Source organism: Salvelinus namaycush, chromosome 19 (genome assembly GCF_016432855.1).
Source record: "Salvelinus namaycush isolate Seneca chromosome 19, SaNama_1.0, whole genome shotgun sequence".
Lineage (NCBI taxonomy): Eukaryota > Metazoa > Chordata > Actinopteri > Salmoniformes > Salmonidae > Salvelinus > Salvelinus namaycush.
Window position 1 is genome coordinate 49,350,168 of NC_052325.1, and position 13,824 is coordinate 49,363,991.

The 13,824-nt window shown below is 41.9% G+C and overlaps 2 protein-coding genes across 4 annotated transcripts in view; both read right to left on the minus strand.

Moving 5' to 3' along the window:
- si:ch211-269e2.1 (cohesin subunit SA-2) overlaps positions 1-8,722 on the minus strand; it is a 44,273-nt gene extending 35,551 nt beyond the window's left edge. For 2 of the 3 annotated variants that reach the window (XM_039015092.1, XM_039015090.1), the window contains exons 1-3: positions 8,659-8,722; positions 2,855-2,991; positions 438-525 (exon numbers count right to left, since the gene is read on the minus strand). In XM_039015092.1, coding sequence (XP_038871020.1) covers positions 438-525; positions 2,855-2,898 — 132 coding nt within the window. In that variant the 5' untranslated portion in view covers positions 2,899-2,991; positions 8,659-8,722. Of the gene's footprint in view, positions 1-437; positions 526-2,854; positions 2,992-3,324; positions 3,484-8,658 lie in introns of those variants that run through there. The other variant, XM_039015091.1, reaches the window with a different exon arrangement.
- Positions 8,723-11,557: 2,835 nt separating this feature from the next.
- LOC120063874 (P2Y purinoceptor 8-like) lies at positions 11,558-12,872 on the minus strand. The gene is made up of 2 exons (XM_039014193.1): positions 12,550-12,872; positions 11,558-12,401 (listed from the first exon to the last, which is right to left on the minus strand). Exons 1-2 carry the CDS (start codon positions 12,840-12,842, stop codon positions 11,642-11,644), a joined length of 1,053 nt encoding a protein of 350 aa, XP_038870121.1. The 5' UTR covers positions 12,843-12,872; the 3' UTR covers positions 11,558-11,641.
- Positions 12,873-13,824: the final 952 nt, after the last annotated feature.

The window sequence follows — 13,824 nt, forward strand, 5'->3', positions numbered from 1 at the left end:
TCTACATAGTAAATTCTTTACTAAACTATTTTTGATATCCGTATCTGATTATCATGTTAACTGAATAAGAAAGTATCCACTGTGTTCCCCAATCAAAGCACAGCCCATCCTGGTTGTAGGCTGTAAAGTAGCCTGTGTGATATTTCTCTGTGCCATTGTAGATCTTATCACAGGCGGCCGGTGGCAGCTTAATTGGGGAGGACGGGCTCGTAATAATCCCTAGAAATGAATAAATGGAATCAAACACATCAAAACACATGGTTTAAGTGTTTGATACCGTTCCAGCTATTATTATGAGCCTGTCCTCCGCTCACCAGTCTCCTGTGGATCCTATTATATGTAAATGACCAGCATTGAAATTCTACGTGTTAAAGACCAGCAGTGAAATTCTACATGACCAGAAGTGAGATTGGAATATGTAAATGATCAGCACCCACCAAACTCTTCTGTCTGTTCTCATTCCGGGCTCCGCCCACTGTGTGATTGACAGCTCCAGAGAAGTTTGCGTCCACAGCCAAGTTCTCACTGGGAAATCACAGATGATACTGATGGACAACTACCACACAGGGCATTATTCAGAAAATGATTAACCTAGGCCTGTATTTTATCAATTGTAGATAGTGGATTTTCTGCATAGAGGACCGGCATTATGGGCAGGCCTTAAGGCGTCCGCATGCTTCCCATCCGAAAACAGTTTGTGCATTATTATGATATTTCGTGACGTTATTTAAAAAAAATGTTTGGTAAGGGTTTTTCTGGTTGTTCGTCCGCACAACATTTTTTTCTCGAGGCAAGCCGAAGTCGGTAACCGAAGTCTACGTCCCTCCGTTGGTGATTGGTACAAATAGGGATTCTTCAATTAAGTGTTTGTTGTCATTCAACAAGAGACGACTCGTTTTCATCTTACATTTTTCCACTTGTTAAATACTGCACCAAACATATTAGTTAGCTGTAAAATTGCACAATCTCCTCTGCAAAAAACATCAAAAGGAATTACACATTTCTTGAGTTATTTTACATTAATTCTGACTACGGCATCTCAAGATGGACAAATGGTACTATTACCGCTTTTTTTCACCGAAGGTATTTTAAGGGAGTATACGAGCACACGTTCGGTTCGCCTAGTCAGCCGAACCGAAGCAGGCTGTTGCCTTTAGGCTAGGGTTACATGAAGCAACTTTCACACAATTTCTGTTGCAGGTGACATCATCTCAAGCAACTTTGCTGTTACATGAAGCAACTCAAACACGATTAAAATAGCATGCAATAGCCAATCAAATTAAAGCTGCTTGTTTGAAGATTCTAAACTCACCCCATGCCATCTGCTGCATTACATTGTGGTTACACAAATGATTTGTTTATCCAACTGTTTGGTTATTGTAACAGCATGTATATACAAGAAATGCAGCCTGTACAATTTAGCTAGCTAGCAAATAGGACATTGCAAACACCAATGCAGCTAGCTACTGTAGCAATGAGCAAACCAAGCTAGCTAAGCTAGCTAGCACAGTTCATGTTGAAACTGGTCAGGGGGAGGTTTGGGTTCACCATGTACAATAATTTGTATACATCTCCTGTTGTGCTAGTCTCTGTTCTCTCAACCCTGATCGCGGGTTGTGCTTCGTAGCACTGACAGCTGTGTTGACATGACAACTCGAGCTCCCGAGTGGCGCAGCAGTCTAAGGCACTGCATCTCAGTGCTAAGGGCATCACTACAAACCCTGGTTCGGTTCCAGGCTGTATCACAACCAGCCGTGATTGGGAGTTCCATAGGGCGGCGCACAATTGGCCCAGCGTCATCCGGGTTAGGGTTTGGCCGGGGTAGGCCGTCATTGTAAATAAGAATTTGTTCTTAACTGACTTGCCTACTTAAATAAAGGTTAAATAAAAACAAAATAAAACAACTGGGTCAGAATTCCAAACCTTTGAATGGATCATGTGACAAAAGTGTTTGTTTTGATTGACTGTTGCTTGCAACTAGTTGCACAAAGTTGAAAAGTTTCAACTGGATACAACCAAAGTTGCAGATGAGTTGCTTATTAGTTGCGAGGGGAGGGGGGGGGGGGGGGTGCTTCATGAAGCAATCAAGAAGCAAACTCAGTTGCAAGCAACTCAAACTGCTGGAAAATTGCATTATGGCGCCTTAGGGGGACTGGCCCACCCCTAGCTTACATCCTTGCCCATCCAAATAAAATATGTAAATATTGAGAATTTATTTGACTGAGACGCGGGGGCGACAGAAAGACCCATCAATCTCAGATAAAGCAGCCAAGCGAGTGAAACAGCACCCCTCTGTCCCATTTATCTGATGCTGTCTGGCCAAAAAGAGTATGGCACGTCCCATCATCGCATGATCGTTCAGAGAAGTCTTCCAGTGCACGCAATCTAACAATTTCTATATCAGGTGCCAACTCCAGTGGGGCACCGGTCATTTTTTACATGGGTAGTTTAGGGGTTGCTTGGTTGTAATCTATGGTTTATATACAGGGGCTTCAGCACCATCAAGCCCCTCTCTGGAGCCGTCCATCGTCAACTACCCAACTATTCCATCTACTGCTGCGCAACTGAGTGCACATCTGGAAAGCTACTAGGCATATCTATAACTGACTGAATCCCGGCATAAGAGATTATATTACTGCTACGAAAACAGCATTAGCCTGAGTGCAAGTCTGTTTCTGCTTTAGACAATTTGTTGTTGTCTTATTTGCTAAGACAAAACAGTTGCATTGTTGATAACAGAAACAGCCAGGTACACTGGCTACTATCTTTCCATAATCAGCTTGATTAAGAGGTTTCAGAGAGTGGAAAGTTACCACTATTTCATAAATGGTGTTATAAGAAGAATGTTTCTTACTTCTGTACTGAGGACCTGGAGGTGACTGTAGGTTCTGCTATCATCTCTTCACATCATCCCACAGGAGCTGGGGGAGGTGGTGTGTGTTTCAGTGTAGAGCTATGAGTATAGATGTGTCCAGTGACGTTTCCGAGTTGCTGTTGAAAAGGGAGACATGCAGATACTGCATCACAATAAATCCTCAGATGCACAGGATCTGTACAATTACACCATAGACTTGCAGTGCATACGGTATATAAAATAAAATAAATTACCGGCAAGAGCATGTCCATGTTGTCAGGCAATAAGGCCAATGCCTTATTTAGGGATGCAAATAATAGCATATTATTAACCAGATATAATAGCTGTAGTTAAATAGAGGGAGGCCTATAGGGCCATTGAGATGTACAAGCACTGCCTGAAAAAGACGGTCGAAATGTGTAGTATTAATTTGTTTTCTGTGGACTTTATTCAATTGGAAGTGTACTCACGGTGGAAATGAGATTAGCCCTGTTGTAGCAGGATTAGATTAGCCCCCCTATCCACATCGAAGGGACAGCAGCAGAGAAAGTGGAATGTTTAAAGTTCCTCGGCATACACATCAACGACAAACTGAAATGTTTCACCACACTGTCTGTATGGGTGGACAAGGCGCAGTAGCGCCTCTTCAACCTCAGGAGGCTGAAGAAATTTGGCTTGTCACCCAAAACCCTGACTAACTTTTACATATCCACAATCGAGAGCATCCTGTCGGGATGTATCACAGCCTGGTACGGCAACTGCTCCACCCTCAACCGCAAGGCTCTCCAGAGGGTGGTGCAGTCTGCACAACGTATCACCAGGGGCAAACTACCTGCCCTCCATGACACCTATAGCACCCAATGTCACAGGAAGGCAAAAAAAATAACCAAACACAACAACCACCCGAGCCACTGCCTGTTCACACCGCTACCATCCAGAAGGTGAGGTCAGTACAGCTTCTATCTCAAGGCCATCAGACTGCTAAACAGCAATCACTAACTCAGAGAGGCTGCTGCCTACATGGAGAACCAATCACTGGCCAATTTAACAAATGGATCACTAGTTACTTTAAACAATGCCACTTACATTACTCATCTCATATGTACAGTTGAAGTCAGAAGTTTACATACACTTAGGTTGGAGTCATTAAAACTCATTTTTCAACCACTCCACAAATTTCTTGTTAACAAACTATAGTTTTGGCAAGTCGGTTAGGACCTCTACTTTGTGCATGGCACAAGTAATTTTTCCAACAATTGTTTAGACAGATTATTTCACTATCACAATTCCAGTGGATCAGACGTTTACATACACTAAGTTGACTGTGCCTTTAAACAGCTTGGAAAATTCCAGAAAATTATGTCATGGCTTTAGAAGCTTCTGATGGGCTAATTGACATCATTTGAGTCAATTGGAGGTGGACCTGTGGATGTATTTCAAGGCCTACCTTCAAACTCAGTGCCTCTGATTGACATCATGGGAAAATCAAAAGAAATCAGCCAAGACCTCAGAAGAAAAAAGTGTAAACCTCCACAATGTATTGTTCATCCTTGGGAGAAATTTCCAAAACGCCTGAAGGTACCACGTTCATCTGTACAAACAATAGTACGCAAGTATAAACACCATGGGACCACGCAGCCGTCATACCGCTCAGGAAGGAGTTCTGTCTCCTAGAGATGAGCTTACTTTGTTGCGAAAAGTGCAAATCAATCTCAGAACAACAGCAAAGGACCTTGTGAAGATGCTGGAGGAAACATGTACAAAAGTATCTATATCCAAGGTAAAATGAGTCCTATATCAACATAACCTGAAAGGTCGCTTAGCAAGGAAGAATCCACTGCTCCAAATCTACCATAAAAAAAGCCAGACTGCGGTTTGTAACTGCACATGGGGACAAATATCATACTTTTTGGAGAAATGTCCTTTGGTCCAATGAAACAAAAATAGAACTGTTTGGCCATAAGGACCATCGTTATGTTTGGAGGAAAAAGGAGGAGGCTTGCAAGCCGAAGAACACCATCCCAACCGTGAAGCACGCAGGTGGCAGCATCATGTTGTGGGGGTGCTTTGCTGCAGGAGGGACTGGTGCACTTCACAAAATAGATGGCTTCATGTGGAAGGAAAAGTATGTGGATATATTGAAGCAACATCTCAAGACATCAGTCAGGAAGTTAAAGCTTGGTCGCAAACGGATCTTCCAAATGGACAATGACCCCAAGCCTACTTCCAATGTTGTGGTAAAATGGCTTAAGGACAACAAAGTCAAGGTATTGGAGTGGCCATCATAAAGCCCTGACCTCAATCCTATAGAGAATTTAGAGAAGGCAATGCTACCAAATACAAATTGAGTGTATGTAAACTTCTGACCCCCTGGGAATGTGATGAAAGAAATAAATCCTGAAATAAATCATTATCTCTACTATTATTCTGACATGTCACATTCTTAAAATAAAGTGGTGATCCTAACTGACCTAAAACAGGGAATCTTTACTAGGATTAAATGTCAGGAATTGTGAAAAACTGAGTTTAAATGTATTTGACCCGGTGTATGTAAACTTCCAACTTCAACTGTATTTTATACCATCTATTGCACCTTGCCTATGCTGCTCGGCCATCGCTCATCCATATATTTATATGTACATATTCTCATTCATCCGTTTTAGATATGTGTGTATTAGGTAGTTGTTGGGGAACTGATAGATTAATTGTTAGATATTACTGCACTGTCGGAACCAGAAGCACAATTATTTCACTACACTCGCATTAACATCTGCTAACCATGTGTATGTGACAAATAAAATTTGATTTGATATGAGATAGACATGGTAAAGTACAGAAAAACTTGAGATAATGTAAAATAGAGAGTGAAGTCACAAATCTGTGTTTTTCTACCAGATACAGCTGACTCCTGAAAAATGGCTTGGGGCTGTCTTGAATGTGTGCATTAAACAAGACAACAATGAACAATGATGGTGTTTGTTATTTGACTGATTGTGAACTAGACATGCCCTTAAAATGAGTTTGCACTTAACTGATTTAAAATCAGCTTCAACTGTATCTGCAACATCCTTATCATAGTGCTCTACTGAACAATCCCTTGGTGTGTATTCTGCACCTTGCTGGCTGTCACATATTTAAATAGGATAATTAGTACCCACGCTGTCATCTCCCAGGGGTCACAGGCGTGTGTGTACCTGGGTGAAATACAACGCCTGTTGTCAGAAGAAGAAACAAATAAGCTGTTGGAGTTGCGAATTATATGAATTTAAACCAAAGGTGTAAATGTAAGGAAGGGAGAATGAATGTAAATTCGAATACAATCGCCTGTATCGTGAGTGTTCAGCGGCAGTGTAGCATCACTCAAGTGGGTGCTACACAGAGTATCGACATATGGCTAAACAATGCACTTTTAAGTGTACGTTCTCTTGAGTGGCGTTTTGGAAAACTCAAGTTACATCTTCGGTCGTTGTAGGAAAGATGCATCGTTAAAACACTCGTAAGCCTACCAAACAGGATGCGCGCGTGCACCATCGTGCATACATTTATTTTGTCCCCCTACACCAAACGCGATCACATTTAAAATTAAAATATCAAAACTAACTCTGAACCAATGACATTAATTTGGGGACAGGTCGAAAAGCACTAAACATGTATGGCAATTTAGCTAGTTAGCTTGCACTAGCTAGCTAATTTGTCCTATTTAGCTAGCTTGCTGTTGCTAGCTAATTGGTCCTGGGATATAAACATTGAGTTGTTATTTTATCTGAAATGCACAAGGTCCTCTACTCCGACAATTAATCCACACATAAAACAGCCAACCGAATCGTTTCTAGTCATCTCTCCTCCTTCCAGGCTTTTTCATCTTTGAATTTATATGGTGATCGCATCTAAACTTTCATAGTATTACCACAACGACCGGCAAAACAGTTAGTCTTTCAATCACCCATGTGGGTATAACCAATGAGGAGATGGGACGTGGGTACCTGCTTCTATAAACCAATGAGGACATGGCACGTGGGTACCTGCTTCTATAAACCAATGAGGAGAGGGGCGATGCAGGACTTTCAGTGCAATCTGCTTCAGAAATAGAAAGGACTTCTATGTTAGCCCTTGGCATCGCAGACGCTCGTTGGCGTGCGCAATAATTGAATAACATGGATTTCAAAATGTATTTTGCGACGCTCGCGCACGCGACGTTTCCGGTCTAGTCAGCATGTAATATACATTCCATAGCTATCCGGAAACCGGGCCATGGAACAGAATAACCATCATATCATCTGAAATGGTCATCATTACATAATGTTGATTATACTAGGCCCATTGTGCATTAAGTCATGCAACATTAATATAAATACATCTACTTCCAGGCAAGTATTTAAGCAATAAGACGCAGTGCTGTATCATGAATACAGTCATAGGGCGTTGTTCGGCCCGACGTGATAGCGAAGCATGAATACAAATTGATCTGAGAATTACTATTGCATTACCGCCACAGGATATAGACTTCCTGATCAAAATATGAGCAACATGCCCACCCCAACTAGTCATTGGCTATCTATCTGCCAGTGATCATAAAGCACGCAGTTTGAATGAACGCTTCGAGAAGCACTCAGGATTTCGTGTACAATAGGTGTTATCACTTCTTACCACAGCCACAAAGTCAACGTGGGCTATATCGTAAAAATTCATGAGACAAAAATGTGCTTCTTGGTCTTAATTTAAGGTTAGGATTAGGCATGAAGTTAGCAGTGTGGTTAGGTTAAAGCAGAAAGTAAGAAGATAAATTGCAGTAATAGGCGGGGTTTATGACGTTGTGGCTGTGGTAACTAGTGAAAACCGTGGTAAAGGGGCAGTGACCACAGATTTTCCATTATATTGACCAGATACTCCATTGGCCATTCTAACAATGAAAATAAACATCTTCAAAAATGGAGGCAGCCGGGAAGAGGCAAGATCAGGTGGGATCCTTCTAGCCAATGAGAAGGCACAACGGTTTCCATTAGTTACCAAAGCCACAAAGTCAATAGTTGACTATTCTCGTAAAAAATCATTTAAAAAAATGCCTTTTTGGTCTTAATTTACCGTTAAAGTTAGGCATACGGTTAGCAGTGTGGTTAAGTTTAAGTTTAAAAATCACAATTTAAGAAGATAGAAATAGGCTAGAGTAATGACTTTGTGGCTGTGGTAAGAGTGATGACCAGACTATAAAGTGTTTTTTCTCAAAGTTGCCGGGATGTAACGTGTCCTACTTATATCAGTACATTCGTAACAACCTCGTTATTAAAACGCTTCTATTCGATTAAATAAGCCACACGTAGCAAATAAGCCATTACATATTTTGTTAACCAAATTCGACACACTCATTGACCTCGATAAAAAGAAATCCTCGCTTGTTGAGTGAAAAAAATACAAAACGCCACCTGCTGGAGAAGACAGATTGTGACCATTTATCCCTCTCTCTTCTCCTCTTCCTCTCTGCTGTGACTGCTTCCTCCAGCCTCTCCGTTCCCATCCCCCATGTTTCACTAGTTCATTCCGATACGAATGTCATGGGCTGGCTACTTCTACAGTAAATGTATTTTGACGGTGTGGCATAATATTTGAATAGTGTAGTAGGCCTACCTAACGTTTCTCATCTCGTTTCTATCTCGATGTTTTGATAAGAAGAAGCTCAAACAACAACATCGATCTCACATAGGGCTGAACAGCTGACTGAAATACTGACTATTGCAAGAAAACATGAGTATAACACGTTCCGTAATAAAAGTCTGAAAACCTGTCCAGATAAAATGTAATTTTCTTACCAGAAGCGTGAGAATTTCAAAAAGCAGCTGTCAATAAGCAGTGCTAGGTCCCTGATGTGACAGCGCCACCCAGTGGAATTATATCAACAGAGCAAAAGCAGGAGGAGGGACAAACCTGACCTATCCTAAAAAAAAAGAGAAAAAGTCCAACTTTTGCACTATTCCTTTGTAATTTAATTGATGTATAGTGTCAGGTGGAAATGTTTATTGTATAATGACAGGTGGTAAACATTTGGATGTCTAAAGCTTAATTATCAATTACAAAACATATTTGACATTTTCATATGGGTGTCAAAGGCAACCATAGAATAATACCATTTTCAAAATGGCTACAGATCAATTTTAAGTTGAACATAGTATCATGCTTCATTTGATGTCTAACACGTCCGATGGAAACCCTCTTCATAATTTTTTCCATGTTTCTTTGGTAGTAACTTTTAATTAGTTTTTTTTCTGTTTCTAAAATATGGAACTGTAGCAGTCGTAATGGAAGGAAATCAGCATAAGTCAAGTGCTCAAGGTGTAGACTTTATTTACAGGTCTTTCATGGTGATCCAACAGTGAAGGCGGCATGTAATAGAAAATATCAAGCGAATCAACCTGGCACATAAATGCATATAAATCAGACATGGTTATTCATATTGTAACAAATCTTGACATAAATATTCAGAACTCTGTCAAGACTCAATATATGCCAAAATATTCTGATAAACCACATGGTGGCGCTATAACAGGCACCTATTAATATCTATTGATCTGTTTGACTCTGAGTTATGGAATTTGGCACACATTCTCAGGGATGTGAGTCTAGCTAACCTGTAGAGCAGGGGTATTCAACTCTTACACTATGAGGTCCGGAGCCTGCTGGTTTTCTGTTCTTCCTGATAATTAATTTCACCCACCTGGTGTCCCAGATATATATCAGTCCCTGATTAGAGGGGAACAATGAAAAAATGCAGTGGAACGGGCTTCAAGCTCCGGAGTTGAGTTTGAGGGCTGTGGAGTATTCTTGTGTTTGGCCTCATGGTGGTGCTGTTGGAAGAAGGAAAGCTGCTGAGCAACAGTTTTCTCTGGAATCTTTGAAAGAAAAGGGAGGTTTGAGATGGGCCTATAATTTGTCTAATCATCTGGATCAATTGTTTTCTAGATATTGTTGTTTAGATTTTCAATATATACACTGGCAACAGCCAAAATAGATAACCTCTAAATCAGGCTCAACCTGTAGCATCTGAACAGACACAGGTTTTCAAGACCGCTCATCTGCTGTTTCTTCGCTCATCTGCTGTTTCTTCGCTCGCTGACTGCATGGTGTGTTTTCGGGACCACCCACCTGTGGGTGTCTGACTGCCGACATGTTCGGCCATTTCTACATGTAGAATCGGTTTGCGCTAGGTTTGCAAACTTACTGCTGGAACTCTGTTTAGAGGTGCTAAGTACTCTCGGCCGGCAAAGTCTACCAGTGTCCATGCCAAGAAACCAAAATGAATCTGAATCATAGGACCTCAAACCGATGCATATGCACTTGCAAAGGCAATTCCCATATCCATCATTACATTGGTAAATGCATCTAAATAAGACTTAATCTTAACATTTTATCACAGTTCCTAAATTGAACACTTTTCATACTACTGAACCCAATCGTAGCGCACAGGCCATAAAGACCTCTTTCTACGCACGCTCAGATGTTTACATTTTTACATTTTACTCATTTAGCACACACTTTTATCCAGAGCGACTTACAGTTAGTGCATTCATCTTAAGGTAGCTAGGTTAGAAATGTTTACGTTTACATTTTAGTAATTTAGCAGACGCTCATATCCAGAGCGACTTACACTGCATTTATCTTAAGATAGCTAGATGGGACGACCATATATCACAGTCATAGTAAAAAGGAAATTCCTCAATGAGATGTTTATCAGCTAAGTCAGTGCTAGTAGGAAAAGACAAGTGCAATTATTAAAATTTATAAAATATATTTACTTATGAAGTGTTCCAATGTTCCACATTGGGGACAATTACATCAAACTCTCTGAGAATGAAAATGGTAAATGAATATTGATTTCATGAATTAATAGAATTTCGTGATTTAAACAAACCCTAACATTCTAGATGACGGAGATTAACATTAAATTAATTACTGGTGATATAATTAGTGGGGAATGGATAAACATTGAACAAAGGTACCCACTGGGCAGAGAATCAATTCAAATTCTATTCCACACTGGTTAAATGTAATTTCGTTCAAATTACCCCAGTGGGTAGGTTTAACAATTCACACAATGAAACAATGAATCCGCCCAAATTGGCGGCAGGCAGAGATCACATTTGTGGTAAAAGGGGCCTAGCTTTCACTTAGCCACACACATCCCATTCATATCTTTATGCAAGTTGCAACAGTCCTTCACAAAAATAAATAACCCTATTTTACTAACTTTTTGAAGCCCCATCTAGCCTGGTTTGTTACTGGGTCTATATACACAAAAACATTCCTGTGAAATTATCTAAACAGGGGATATTACAAAATGACATCTCTCTCAGTTTCTGTTGTTGTAATTTTTACCCCCTTTTCTCCCCAATTTGTAGTTACAGTCTTGTCCCATCGCTGCAACTCCCATGCGGACTCGGGAAAGGCGAAGGGAAAAGCGAAGGTCGAGACCCATTCGTACTCCGAAACACAACCCTGCAAAGCCACACTGCTCGCTTAACCCAGAAGCCATCTGGACCAATTTGTCGGAGGAACGTGCATGCCCCTGGCCCGCCACAAGGAGTTGCTAGAGTGTAATGGGACAAAGACATCCCGGCCGGCCAAACCCTCCCCTAACCTGGACGACGCTTGGCCAATTGTGCGCCGCCTCATGGGTCCCCCGGTCACTGTAGGCTGTGACACAGCCTGCGATCGAACCCCGGTCTGTAATGACGCCTCTAACACTGCGATGCAGTGCCTTGGACTGCTGCGCCACTCGGAAGGCCCTCTCTCTGTTTTTTAACAGTGTTGTTTAACAGACACTCTGCTGTTCTCTCCACCCTGTCCATCAGATACATACTGGGCGGAGTACAGGCTCTCTCTGTGCAGGTCTGTCTTCCCCGTGTCCAGACTGCTCAGTGTTCTCAGCCTTAGCATCTGCCTCAACTTCTTCCGGAACTCCCTACAGGCAAAGTAGTAGATGAAGGGGTCCAGGCAGCTGTTGAAGCAACTGAGGGAGAGAGTCAGCTTGTAGGCCATGTACAAGGACTCCCCATAGAAGAGCCTCCGGATGGTGTGAGCCAGTAGGAGGATGTTGTTGGGAGTGAAGCAGAGCGTAAAGACCGTTAGGACAGTGACGGCGAGACCTATAGCCTTATCCTTCTGTTTGGTCTTGGAGTCTCGGGCCAGCTTGCGGATGATGCTGATGTAGCAGAAAACAGTGATGCAGAACGGGATGAGGAAGAGGATGACAAACAGTGCAAGGAGGAAGGCAGCCCAGGCCACCATGGATGGAAGCATGTCCCTTTTTAGAACGTCGAAGCAGGTGGTAATCCTGAGTTCTGGAACGTGGAACGTCAGGTCGGTTATAGTGAGTGGGTACAGGACTAATAGGACGACTATCCACATGGCTAAGCAGACAAGCACAGCGAATGACTTCCTTTCCCTGGTCTCACAGAAGAGCATGGGCCGGCAGATGCCCAGGTAGCGGTCTCCGCTGATGGCGGTCATAGTTAGAATTGAGCAGTACATGTTGGCAAAGAACACCAGGGTCAAGAGCCTGTGGAAAATCAGAATATAATGAATCATTATTAATCTGTGATGAAAGAAAGTTGTTGGCTCTTGTCCAGGGCTTGTAAAAGGCGCATCTACCTCAATGGGACTGATCAGGATAAATAAATTATAGTCAAAAGAATAAACAAGAATACCTGCACATGCCCGGGCCCAGGCTCCAATTATACCCCTGCAACTGATACATGATCTGGAAGGGCAGGACGAGGCCCAAGGTCAGGTCAGTCAGGGTCAGGTTTATCATGAAGATGATGGAGGGAGTTTTGGGAGAGGTATGGAAGAGGAGGAGCCACATGGAGAGGCTGTTTCCTACCAGGTTGATGATGGTGACCACAATATAGATGATGGAGATTGCTGTACTGGCTGTCACGTTCTGGAACAGGGACAAGGTGGTGTTGTCCAGCTTGGTGCTGTTGGAACTCCATGCCATGGTAACAATGACTTCACACAGACAACCTATGATCAGGCAGACATTTAGATTCATGTAAAAAGGTAGCATGGTCCTGTCTGTAGTGTCACCTGGGATCTGAAACCGTTTAAAACAAGATTTGGCAGACTATCGTGCCAATGAATTAAAACCAGTTAAATTCTGAGTGTTTGTTTTGGACAAGATACCAGGTCCGGCGAGTTTGGTAGATACTTTTTGTTATACAACATTATTTTATAATGCTAGCGAGCCAGGCTAGGTATGATACCACAGATGAAAGGGGAATGATACAGTAACTGGCTAAATACATCAAGCTAAAGTGTAAAGTGATGTAGCTTGTCACAACTCAAATCATACTGCTAGCATTGCAATAAGAATACACCCCCCCCCCCCCCCCCCCCATAAAGACTATAAGTAATGCGCTATGGTCACATTCATAGAGTAGGAAATGTAGTCACCAGAAGTGAAAACATTTAGTATGCATGGAAATGGCACACCCTGGTGGTCATTGTAAAGCAATGCATTTCCTTCTCCGTCCACATTACCCTGTGTGACTCCTCCACATGTGCAGTTGATCTAGCTCAACGTTTACAATAGGAAAAGTGAATGGGAAAATACGTTTGAAGTTTCCTCACCTGCCTGTGTCATATTTTAATTAGTTCTACTCCATTGAAAGCCCTGGTTGCTAAGGTCGTTTTAAGATGTCAGGTTTGAAAATCCATTTAGCCATTTTGGCACAGTGACTCACTAACCAGACCAGATCCAAATGGTTTCAAGTGGCCAAGAGACGTCATGTGATCACCTACTGCTATCTAGTGAACTAACTGGGAATCAGACAGGGGTCATATTTACTGTACATCAATAGATAGATAGAGATTGCAGCTTCCTTCCTATGTATATCATTCCTGTAAGAAGAAAACACATTGCACAAGCCCTGTGCTTTTAAAATGGCTGTGTTCCTATGAGAATGTGTGCATGTTTAGAG